The sequence below is a fragment of the Schistocerca nitens genome, chromosome 2 (assembly GCF_023898315.1).
Source record: "Schistocerca nitens isolate TAMUIC-IGC-003100 chromosome 2, iqSchNite1.1, whole genome shotgun sequence".
NCBI lineage: Eukaryota > Metazoa > Arthropoda > Insecta > Orthoptera > Acrididae > Schistocerca > Schistocerca nitens.
The window spans coordinates 768,377,422-768,390,750 of record NC_064615.1 but is presented as its reverse complement, the minus strand read 5'-3'; the positions used below and the strand labels follow the sequence as shown (position 1 = coordinate 768,390,750).

The window sequence follows — 13,329 nt, the reverse complement described above, 5'->3', positions numbered from 1 at the left end:
TTTTCATCATTTATGTGGAACATTCATTTGAGTATTTTAGTCAGGACGAAAGACAATCTGGTACTGTAGAGGTCGTCTCTGAACTGCTAGTTCTGCTATTTATGATAGAAAGATTTACTGCGTATTGAACGGGACGGGACATGCACGGGGGCGTATACGCAGAGTACCAGAGTACAGACAGTAGAGATGGAATAAGAAGAGCAGCCAGGATATCCAGGACAGTGTGGAGAATAAATAAGGAAATTAGGGAGAGAATGGAACAACTTGTGATGCAAAGAACTGAGAATAGAGCTGTTCAATGATGTTTGATTTGATTTTGTTTTGTTTTAGGGCGCAAAAATAACTAAGGTCATACTTGCCCAGGTCAGAACCTTGAACACGAATACAAAAAAGGAGTTAAAAGCGACACATGTTAAGCCCAATCGATGAAAGGAAAGTGAGTTAAGAACAAGGACTTCCTCTTGGAGAAAGATCCACAAAATACACTGTAAAGACAATGGAGGTCCCAAACTAAAGATTAAATGCCCTTTGACATGAAACAGCCGATAACTCAGATGGCAAAAATACATTACAAAATGAGTGGTTAAAAAAGGGCATTCGGTCAGGAAACTGCGAACCGTCAAAGGTTGAGGACAATGAGCACAAAGTGGAGGAGGATCACCACTTAAACGGCGATGGCTAAAACAACAGTGCCCAACACGCTAGCTAAAATGATCTCCTCGCGTCGAGAGGAGGTCAGCCAAGCTGCTGGGAGAGGTTTAATTCCCTGGAGCTTGTTGCCATGAAGGGGAGACCAGTGGTAATATCAAAGTGACAGAACCTGCTTACAGACGGCAACACGGAGATCGTCGGAAGGAATGGAAGACCTAGCGGCCCACAGTAGGGGGGGGCTGCAGCCTTGGCAGCAGCCTCATTTCCTGCCACACTGACGTGACCAGAAACACACACAAACATCACAGTGGCCTCCTCAAGAGTGAGCAAGCTTTCTTGGACTCATTGCACTAAGGGATGGACTGGGTACAGCACATAGAAGCTCCGAAGAGCAGACAGAATTGGAGCAGATGACACAATTGAAAAGCCTGATACAGGGTGAAGAGCTCTGCTGTAGATACTGAGCAGTGTTTCAGAAGCCAATAGCCAAAATCGTCGATGCCAATGATGAAGACACACCCAACACCATGTTCAGTGCGAGAGCCATCAGTGTACACAAAGGTACTATTCCATGTGCACTTACAATGGTGTACTGAATATGGTGTAGATTCATTAGGAAGCGAAAGAAGTCCAAGGTGAACACAGCCCCTGCAAAAACACAAGGCAGTGAAAAGTTCACGGCCATTGGGAATGTGGCAAGTAGCATGGAGTTAAGTTGCCAGAGCAATAGCTGAAAGTGAACTTCAGGAGGTAGCAGAGAAAACAGATGCATCCCATACTGGCGTTCAAAGGAGTCATCGAAGGAGGCAGCATAGGATGGGTGGTCAGGCATGGCAGACAAACTGCATGCATATCCGCTGAGGAGAACATCACCCCAGTATGACAGCGGTAGTTCGGCAGCTTCTGCATACAGACTCTCAATTGAGCTAGTGTAAAAGGTGTCAGCAGCCAACAGAGTCCACGATGCTGGATTGTATTTAGGTAACGTAAGATGGACGGACATGCAGATGCATAAACAAAACACACATAGTCTAATTTTGAATAGAAAAGGTACCAGTACAAATGGAGGAGAATAGTCCGATCCGCTCCCTAGGAAGTATTGCTTAGGACACGTAGGACATAGAGGGACCGGGTGCAACAGGCAGGCAGGTTAAGACACACGGAAGGACCAAGAAAGTTTTCTATCAGGCGAGAGCCCAAGGAATTTCGTCGTTTCAGCAAACAGAATAACAACAGGCACAATATGTAAAGATGGTGGAAGCAACCCATTGCGCTTCCAGAAATTCACACAGCTGGTTTTAACAGTGGAAAAGTGAAAGTCATTATCGATGCTCCACAAGTGAAGATGATCGAGACATTGCTTAAGACACTGCTCAAGCAGCCAAGTCCATGGAGAACTGCAATAGATCCCAAAATCATCGACAAAAAGGAATCCAGAGATGCCTAGCGGGAGACAGGCCATAATAGGGTTAATGGGTATAGAAAAGAGGATGACACTCAGGACGGAGACCTGAGGCAACCCCTTTTCCTGTGTAAAGTTGTCTGACAAGGCAGAACCCACATGAACCTTGAAAACTCTGTCTTTTAAAAATTTCTGATCGGGAAACGAGGCAGGTAGCCTCGGAAACCCCACGTGTAGAGAGGATGGAGGATATGAGTCCTCCAGCAGGTGTTGTAGGCTGTCTCCACATAAAAAAATAAATAAATAAATAAAAATAAAAAAAGCCCTATCCGAGCCTCAGGTACAGGGCGGGTCGCAGGTGGCGGATAGCGAACGATCCATCAGATATGGTGGACAGCTGCGAATAAGGGGAAACCCAAATAAGCAGTCCCGGACCGAGGCGGCAGCATCACGAGGGTGTGGGAGTGTGACTTTTGGCAAGGGTCACACTCATTCAAAAACCACAGAACCCGAAGACGTTGCTGTGTCATGGCGAGTAAGTGCCGCCATTACAATAAGCACCGTCAACACCCAAATCCAGGACGCGTCTGAAGTGGGAACCATCGGCATCCTGGTCAGCGTCTGTTCACACAATGTGCGGCTGGTCATAATGCTCCAGGAACTAACAATCCCTGGTTCTAAACACCCAGTGGAAACACTGGACCAACTTGATTACAAGCAAGTATGACTCGTGCAAGTAATAACAACATTACCCCAGGTGGTAACCAATCCACCCATCAACAGATGGCAACCAGGAATTCGGATTCTGGGGAACCTGGACTTACACGATTACATCAGAGAAAGTCGGAGCTCTCTGGCAAACTTCCACTTAAAACACCTACATACATTGGGACCTTTAACATAAATACATTAATCCAACCAGGAAAACTTCTAAACCTTACAACAGAACTTGAAAAGCAAAAGATAGTAATACTAGCTTTACAGGAGACACGTTTTACAGATGAAGAAACATCAGATTATGGCAACTATCGCATCTTTAAGAGCAAGACGGATAAACGAATCGGAAGAGGAGCCCCCCATCTCGGGATGGCGTTTATCATACACAAGAGCGTGCTCAGCTCCATCAAGGAAGTTACTCCCGTAAATAATAGGATAATGACGATGCGCTTACAATGTGCCAACAAAACATACACAATGGTTAATGTTCATGCTCCCACAAACGGAGACAACAAGAAAAACCCCATAGAAACAGAAAAGTTCTGGGAAAATTTGGAGAATATAATGGCCAGGATTCCAAAAGATGATACAAAAGTTCTACTCGGCGATTTTAATGCCCAAATGGGTAGAGAGAAAATCCACCAAAAAACCGTAGGCAAATATCCTGCACATAAATTTACCAATAAAAATGGTACAAGGCTCGTCGAACTATGTAAGCAGAATAACCTGAAGATAATGTCAACATCTCTAAGAAAATGTCCAAGAAAACAAAAGACATGGAGATCTCCTATACAACAAATTGGCAAGTTTCAAATAGATTATGTGGCGATTTCATACCCAGTACAAAAAGAAATTTACGACGTCCAAGTACGCAGAGGAGCCATTACCTAACTAGAATTAAAATCAAGTTTACAGCACGAAGAAGTCATCAGAAGAAAACAGAAATATGACACCAAGAAGATTAAAGAATCTAAAGTAAAAGAAGAATGGGAGAAGGAAAAGGCAAACACATGGGAAGAATTTCATTCTAAAATCACGCGAATAGCTAAGGAAACTATTCCCTTGAAAAAGATATTCAAACACCCTTGGTCGGATTCGGACTGTGAAAATGCATTGGAAAGGAGAAAAAAGGCATTTCAAGAATATAACAGTAAAAAATCACAAGAAAGTCTACATTTATTTAACGAGGTTAGAAAACAGGTTTCAAAATCTATTAGGCAAGCAAAAAGGAAGTACACAAAGGCACAACTGGATGCCATAGAAGAAAATTTCCAAAACTATAATACAAGAGACTTCTACAGAACTTTCGCAGATAAAATACGAGGATATATCCCTCAAAATTTATGTTTCAGAAAACCAGATGGTAAATTAGCCCTAACAAACCAGGAAAACTGTCAAGTATTGGCTCAATATTTTTCTAACCTACTAAATTGCCCAGAACCTAGTTTAAGGTTTCCCAAAGAAATCTGTGCCAACGCTCAACCGGATTCATTACCACCAACACAGGAAGAAATCAAATGTCACATTAAAAACTTAAAAAATAATAGAACATCTGGCGAAGATGGCATTGTTGCAGAGCTATTAAAAAACCTAGGACCAAAGACGTTGCAAGAGCTCACAAAAATAATAACAAAAATATGGGAAACAGAAAAATTACCAGAGGAGTGGAAATGTGCCCTTATTCACCCGTTACATAAAAAAGGAGACAGAACAAATGTCAATAACTATAGGGGAATCTCACTTTTACAAGTCACCTACAAAATTCTCTCAACATGCCTGCTGAAAAGAACACAAGAGCAGCTGGAATGCCAAATTGGTGATTATCAAGCAGGCTTCCGCCCCGGTCGCTCATGCATAGAACAAATATTTAATTTAAAGACAATATTAAAACACAAAGCAATTAGAAATGCCCCCATAATTTGTACATTTGTAGATTTTAAGAAAGCCTATGACTCAATTGACCGGCAATCTTTGTTTAACATTTTAGAGGAACTTGGACTTGACTCCAAAACACTAAGGCTTATCAAAGAATCACTGACAGACACTGTATCTAAAGTTAAATTCAGGGGAGAAATCTCTGAACCTTTTCTCATAAAAACTGGAGTACATCAAGGTGACGGGCTATCTCCACTTTTGTTTAATATAGTCCTGGATAAAGTCATTAAGGAATGGGAAAAAGAATTAAAAAATCAATCTTACTGGAAACCAATCCATCTTGGTAGAACCAAAAACAACGTGGAGATATCTTGTTTAGCATTCGCGGACGATTTGGCCATACTTGCAGATGATGAAGAAATCGCCACCAAACAAATAGAGATCCTTAAGGAATGCGCGGATAAAGTAGGTTTACAAATTTCGTTTCAAAAGACAGAATTTTTCTGTACAAAATTCCATGTACACAGTTTGAACACAAAATATGGAAAAATAAATAGAGTAAAACATTTTAAATACCTAGGTGAAATTTTGGAGCCAACCGGAGGAGAGAAAGTTGCACAGAAGATCAGACAACAGAAAATGAAGAGAGCATATGGTATGACACATGAAATATACAATAAAAAATGCATGTCCTCGAACACAAAAATCAGACACTACTGCGCAGTAATTAAGCCAGCAGCACTATATGCTAGTGAAATGCTCACACTCCACACAAAATGTGATTTAGAAAAAATACTAAAAGAAGAACGAAAAATTATGAGAAAGATTTTAGGTCCAAAATTAACAGAAGAAGGATACCGGATACAATCAAGAAGAACCACAGAAACTATATCAAACCTGGCAGCAGACATAAGAAGGCGAAGATTAAAATTTTATGGACATGTCACTAGACTTCCCCCCACACGACTCACCAACAGAATTCTCACTTACATAGAAAAAGTCAAATCAACAACACCATGGATTAGCCAAGTAAAATTAGATTTACAAAAAGCAAATATTGAACTTAAAGATGTCAAAGATAGAAAAACTTTTAGAAATAAGGTGGAAAAGTGGAATGTATTGTCGGAGAAGGAAGCACTAAAGAGACCAGGAACAAAATGGACAGAAGAAAGAAAAAGAAAACATGGAGAACGAATGAAAGAAGTATGGAAGAAACGATGTCAGAAAGCTTTGCGTGATCCTTCTGGGTCCATTCGCGATAAGTAAGTAAGTAAAATAAAAAAAGCATGCCCAGTCTGGTATTTCCACAGAAAGCCATTCATGACATGGGTTGACAAAGTGACAAGATGGTCAACTACAGAATGGTGCGCTTGTAATCCACATTATGCAGTGGTTAGTAAATTGTAAGACTTGAGCCATCATATCAGCCATGCTTTAATCATACGTTCCATCGCCTTGCAAACACAGCTGGTGAGAGAAATGGGGTGGTAGCTAGAAGAAAGATGTTTGTACTTACAGTGCTGTGGTATGGGTATGACAGTGGCTCCATGCCAGTGCCTGAGGAATGTACCACCTGCCCAGATGCGACTGTATTTACGAATGAGAACATGCTTGCATGCAAGAGAAAGATGCTGCAACATCTGAATGTTAACAGCGTCCGGCTCTGGGGTGGAAGATTGGAACACGATTTAGCTTCCTCACGGTAAAGGCGGCATTGTAGTAGTCTTGATTCTGAGAGGGATCACTTGAGCCTCCTCCACTTGTTCCCAATGTAGGAAGGCAGGCTGATAGTCAGTGAAGCTCGAAATCTCTTCAAAATAACGGACTAAGGTGTTGGAGATGACAATGGGGTCCTCAATGACATCATCTGGTATGGTCAGGCCAGAAATTGGGAAATGGACCTTGGTCCCAGAGAGCCTTCAAGGGTTGACCCAAAAGACGGAAGAGGGAGTAGAACTGTTAAAAGAACTACTAAATGAAATCCACCTAACTATTCTGCTATCCCAATGAATCCAAAGACACTTCACACACAACTGTCAATAATGAATACAGTTCGCCATCATCACAGGATGACAGTTTAAAAAGACAGAGTACGCCTCTGGGCGCGAACTGTGTCGTGGCACCCTCAGTCTAGCAAGGGACCCGGACACGGTGCGGTTAAGATGAAGTGCGAGGTATGGAACGTTACGCAGTAGTAAGGATAACATTTGTATGGAAATTTACCTGTCATTACAAGTAGGAAAATGTTGTTTGCGAAAGTTGCCAGGGAGGAGTAAAGCCTCCAGTCAGACTTACAAAGATTCCAATTGGGTTTACACATAAGTGGGATAGACATCAGCAATTGGATAGCACACAGGAAATGGTCACATGAGTATGTGTCATAGATAATGGACCACTCAAGACGATGGGCAAGCTGGACAGTGCAGAACGAGAGGTCTGAATGGGAGATAGGCATGCGTGGAGTCTAAAGGAACATGGGTGCTCCAGTGTTAAGGCAGTTGAGGTTGAGCTGATCGAGGTCAAGAGGGTAACTCTCAGACAAGTTCCGGAGGAGACCCAAAGAAGATGGTGTGCATTAGTCACTGAGCAGCAAAGAAGGTGAAAGGGCTGACCAATAAGCTGGAGGAAGCTTGCCCTGGTGACACCAAATGACGGAGGGATATTGACGTTGCACAGACACAAAGTGAAATGAGGAAGGAAAATGTGGACAGCAACAGCCTGCAGCCAAGTGTTCAGTGAGATGGTCTGACTATGATCGTTATCCCGAACGAGCAGCACGACTCCCCCACGAGATGGAATGCTGCCCTCAAGACAAAGGTCAAAGCAGACTGGAAAGAAATGCAAGAGATCACAGCAGTCACGAAGACACAATTTTGTTTCCTGTAGTCAGAAAACAAGGGGACACTGTGATTCCAAGAGCTGCCTTAATTCCTCCTTGTTGTATCGCAAGCTGCAAACGTTCCACTGGAAGAGAGACATGACAGGGAAAGGAAAGGAGGGAAAAAATGAAGGGATTTCACTTTGGTGGCTGCCAAGTGCCAGCCTTCAAAGACTCACTGCTACATAGTGCAGAGGCTGGAGGATCATGTTCCACGAGATCTACAAAGGCATCAGCAGTCTCTCTGGGCCAGCCTACGGATTTGGTTGGTGGGGCGCACCAGGGGATTGGAGGTCAGCCAGGTGAGGGTATCACGCAGTGAAACAGTGGAAGGATCTCAGAGTCGCGAAGGAGAAGCCATTTGTATTTGTTTGATTTCTTAGAACCTTTGTGGATGGCAGATGAAGACTCAGATTTTTTTTTTGCTGGAGGGACGTAAAAAGTCTCCACTAGAGTATTCCTTCTGTCCTTTCCCACCTTCTGGTTGTGTAGCAGCTGATTTTGCCACCAGAGGTGATGATTTGGTGGCTTGCACAGCTGGAGGAGGAGGACGAGGAGGAGGAGGAGGAGGAGGAGGAGGAGGAGACAGGGACGCTACCGTGACACTGGGCAATTAGACAACTGCAGTACTGAATTTGAGGTCGCAAGTCTTCGTGGCTATGTCCTCTAAGGAGCGAGGCGTAGGAAGAAAGGTACTGTAAGTGCGAGATGGTAAAACACAACTAACCAACAATGTTGCAAGTGACAAGGTAATGCACTTTTTTCCTTCACCCAGATCTCCTGTATGGCCCACTGTTGAGATACAAGGGACATTCTTGGGATGAGCCTGCATGGTCGCTATTGCAACTGATACTACTGGGAGGAAGTGGTGGGCAATTGCCCTCGTGAACATTCCTACCACAAGTAACACATTTGGCCACATTTCGACAAGACATATGATTGTGGTTGTAACACTGACACTGGTAACAGCACACTGTGTTTCGACTGTACAGTCAGACCGTGATGTCTTAAAAGCCTGCTTTATGGAAGCACTGTTCTATCAAACATGAGGAAAAGAGTGATGCAACCTTAGTGCCTGCATGCAACACTTTTCATTACCTGATGGTCTGCAGTGACGTCCTGATCAGAGAAGTAAGTTTGGATTTCTCCCTCGGTCAGACCAGCCTAACCACATGAAGAATTCAGAACTCGAAGGGCCTCAAATGAAATGAAATGAGCGTATGGCATCGTTGGCCAGGAGGTCCCATCTGGGAAAGTTCGGCCTCCAAGTGCCAGTCTTATTTCAGTCAACGCCACATTGGGCGACTTGCGCATAGGTGATGAGGATGAGAACAACACAAGACACAGTCCCCGAGCGGAGAAAATCTCAAACCCTGCCGGGAATCGAACCCGGGCCCGCTTGCATGGAAGGCAGAGCACATTACCATGCAGCTGTAGCAGGCGGACCAATGGGCCTCAACATGAACAGGATAGTCACAGAGGAGCAAAACTGCGAGGAGTTGTTGGGTTTGAATATCACAATTGGTCGGCAAAAGTGAAGTGCCATTACATAAATGACAGCAGGATTTCATAGGGCCTGTATTGTGTCAACACCTTTCTGAATAAAAAACGGATTAGTTGTAGCAAATGCTGATCTTCTGTATGTGATAACAAGAGCAACCAAGGTGCAGCTAGGACATTCTTGGAATCTTTAGCCTCATTCCATTTACATTTAGTAGACGTAGTGAGAGATGGTGTTTGCCTCAGTGCGAGAAAATCCCCCCCCCCCCCCCCTGATTGTCAGTGTCTCTGATGGTACACTCCTTCCAACTGGAGGTCCCCCCTCAGAGGGCCCTGTTGACCTGGGGCTAGGAATCATGAATTACCCAGTCACATGTTCTACTCAGATGTGTGGGGCTGCATTCATGAGTGCACAAGGAGGAAGAACAAACATAGAGGAACCTCAAACACCAAAGCAGAGGAAGGATGGGAGATGCAGAACAAAGAAAGAAAGAAAAAACAGAGGGAGGACTGTTCTGATGTCACACTATTGAAACTTCACAACACATCTCCAAAAATATCCCAGACATGTTCCCCAAGGGAGGGGAAGAAGAATAGCAGTAGGATATACATAGAGCACAGAAAGGGAAAGGTGCTGTAAAAGCTGGGGTCCCACGGTAACCAACCACAAATTCACCAAAGAGTGGTGAATCCCCTGGAGGAGCTCTTCAATGGTATGATCATGTACAGCGAATGGAACAAGGACAATGGCCAAAAGCAATCCTGGAATGGTCGCCACGAGGAAGGAAGGAGGAAGCATGGAGAGTGGGAGTAATTGGAATGATGAGGAAGAGAGGTCTGTAAAGAGGGAAGCTGCCTTGATTGTGATATATGGCAAATGGAAGCAACTGCCAAAGAGTGGAGAAGCCCTTAAACACAAGTGAGTCTCGTAGACCTACATTTCTCCCACAGGGTACCCAAAGAAGGAAACAATGTGGGACATATCTCTACATACTGTAATAATCCTTTCTTCCAGAAGAGGCTGGGGAGGGGGGTGGGCTTGCTAGCCGCTTCATTTGAGAGTTATCCGCCTTGGTGCCACCTACTCTGAGTGGGGGTTCTCTCCACAGGCACCCCTCAGCCACAGCAACAACTACCTGGCTGAGTAACCATTGAGCACATAACACTGTCCGAAGTCCTCATGCCCCAGCCATGTTGGGCACACACTACTTGGCATACACAGCGAGTTTCCTGTGCAGACATCAATAGTGCATGGTCAGGGAGCTACCACCAAGCAGATACTTACCCCCCCACCTCCCCCCCCCCCCCCCACAACAGAATAGTTACCGTGTTGGATTTTGGATCTTCTACTTTTGCCACAAAGAAAAGGTGAAAAGGTAGAAAGGCACAAAAGATGGATTGTATACAGCATCGGATGATTTTTCCCACATAATCCACACTTCTGTAAAACCTAATAATGAGAATCATATAGTGAAGGATGAAAAGTTGTATACAGTGTAAAGGGGGGGCGGGGGGGGGGGGGGAGTACCCAAAATCATAAACCAAATCCAACTATGGTCAGCACCAGGAAGACCATCCATCCAAAGGCAAGGCAGAGGGGAAAGAAAAATAGTAGAAGAATATGTTAATCTGCAAAATGCTGACCACGTCAGTATTCAGTGTTTTCTTGGCTACATTGCATATTTTTCCAACACGGCCGCATACCTCCTTCATAACTATCTCATAGCTATGAATAATAGTACAACGGACTTGAACAGGAATGGAAGTAGCACTGCAAGCATCACGACCCTATGCTTGCTGAGTACAGACTATCAAAAGATATGTGGGATTCCTGGGGAGGGGAGGCACGTTAACGGTAAATAAATTGAACAATGGTATGGAGAGTATGCTTTTCATTGTTCAATCTGCATTCATGATCAAGGGAAAGGACACAATACACAGTCAAATTTCTTAATAAAAATAATAACTATATTTTCCTGAAATACTGCACAAAAACTTGAGCACACTCTTATACAGAAATACCAATTTCAAAGATAGGATGTTTGTAGCACACTTTAAATATACAAAACAAGCTTGGCCTCATATATATAGCAAGACAGGATATTAACTGCACTTAGGAATAACAGTCAAAGAACTTCTAGAATGCAATCATCAACTTAATATATGACCTACAGAAATAGGCTAATGGTTTCAAATCTGTAAGTCTCATGTGATGTATGGGGAGTCTCACAGATGTGTTCATACCAGTCACGACTACCATTAGAAACTACGGACTTTTCTGTCTGCATAGTTTGTTCTGTAACTGTGTATGCAATTTTCTGTTTGGAGAACAATAATGTAACTGAAGAATAATGACTTCAATAATCTATGTCTATACAGTACATATGAAGTACTATTGTGCATCTGTTAAATCATGACGACTAAAGTATTTACATATGACGATCTTACTCTGGAAATAATGTTTTTTCATCAATTCCTAAGTCCACATCCATGTTTACTGCAAGTGTTAGAAGATGGTTTTTGGTCTCTCTTCCTCCCTCTATTTCTTCCAAACTGATTTTTCATCCAGGATATTTTCGTATGCTGTTTCATATTTTGTTTCAATTCAGTTCAGCTCAGCTTACATAAAGATACAACACATACATCCATACACAGAAAGTGAACTTAACTAAAAATAAAGTTTCCATTTACTTACAGCTCTCTGATATGATATCGTCCACTATCAATGCATAAAAACCTTCACTTGAAGGAAATGACTGTCTGTTATTGGCAGTTGCTAAAGGCTCATACATCCTGGATTAGAAATATATTCACATTAATTCATCAAATATCTTACCATGCAATAATTCAAGGCAATGTTAAAAAAGGAAAATCAACATACCATCCTAAATGGTGACCATAATGAGAGCACATACAATTTTTCCATGCATAACCAGGAAACCAAGTATATTCTCTTTGCCACTGAAATAGAGAGAGAGGCATTAAGCAAAAACGCATATATGAAATAAACATCTATACACTTCACACCACAAGATAAGTTACGACAACTGCTGCAAAGCAGCAGTCATGTGACTGTTACCAGACACCCATCATCTCACGATTATGTCTTGAGGGCCCCAAAACAGTATTAATTAATACTAACATTCATACTATATTTTAAAACAACAGAACCATAAAAGCACACTAAGCCTCTGGTGAAGATACAAAAAAAAAAATAGATGAGCTGAATATGCTCAATTTAATGATGATTTGAGTGTGTAAAAACACCAGCATAACCACATACACAGAAAACCAGAGCATGTCACACACACACACACACACACACACACACACACACTCACACTCACTTCCTCCCTACAGGTGGCAGAGTGCATGATTTCCTATCAATAATTGTGATTAATTTCCAACACCAGTTAAAGCTCTATGAGCAAGACACTGTAGCTGACAATGAGTCTCACTTTGTTCCCCCTCTGCACAACCACAAAAAAGACAACAGAAAGCAAAGAATAGAGGAAAAAAGAAACAGTCACTGAAGCTAGACTCGACAAGTAATTTGGCTGGTGGTGGCAGTGACCACGGAAGTTAGGTTGAGAGATGATTCATGGGAAGTGTTATAATTACAACCAGAGTTAAGTACACGGGTGTCACCTACCATTAGCTTTACATAAGAGAAGTGTGTACAATAAAACTCTCTCTCTCTTTTGTTTTCTTTTTTTTAAAAAAAGATAGTGTAAGTTAAATGGAAAGAGAGAAAAACTGGTGCATATGAAGACTTTCCAGGCAAATGGAGCCAATAATCGAAAATATGTTCAGGCACGCTCCGCAAACAGAGAAAGCAAACACGACTATCAATCCCTGTATCATCTGCTGAACTTTGTCCTCTCTTCTAATATAGATAAACTGACAGAAATGGAAAGTGCTATAGAATGAACACCTGGAACGAATGCTAACATTCTCTATTCCCAGCCTGTATGAACAATTCAGTGATAGGATTATTCTCATCAAAATTGAAATTAGACCAATTCCAACAACTATCGTTCAGATATAAATTCGTATCGTATGTCATAAAAACGTGGTGATGAGATAAGAGAGTATATGCAGGAGTTGGCATGAAATTCCATATACAATGGAAAAAGAAAATCTCAACCATGAGGGAATGGAATGCTGTAAGAGAAGAAGATATAGAAGAGCATAGTTACAAGACAATGTTGGCTCAGTGATAGAATAAAGGAAAAAGAAAGGCTCCTCCCTCAAGTTCTGCAACAAATTTCTGCTAGTAATGGTAAATATACTGTTTTAAAATCAC

At 42.4% G+C, this 13,329-nt stretch overlaps 1 protein-coding gene across 1 annotated transcript in view; it reads right to left on the bottom strand.

Annotated features, from left to right (window-relative positions):
* Positions 1 to 13,329, bottom strand: part of LOC126237007 (uncharacterized) — a 44,995-nt gene that overhangs the window by 27,277 nt on the left and 4,389 nt on the right. Inside the window, exons 3-4 of the mRNA XM_049946733.1 lie at positions 11,905 to 11,984; positions 11,719 to 11,816 (exon numbers count right to left, since the gene is read on the bottom strand). Coding sequence (XP_049802690.1) covers positions 11,719 to 11,816; positions 11,905 to 11,984 — 178 coding nt within the window. The remainder of the gene's footprint in view (positions 1 to 11,718; positions 11,817 to 11,904; positions 11,985 to 13,329) is intronic.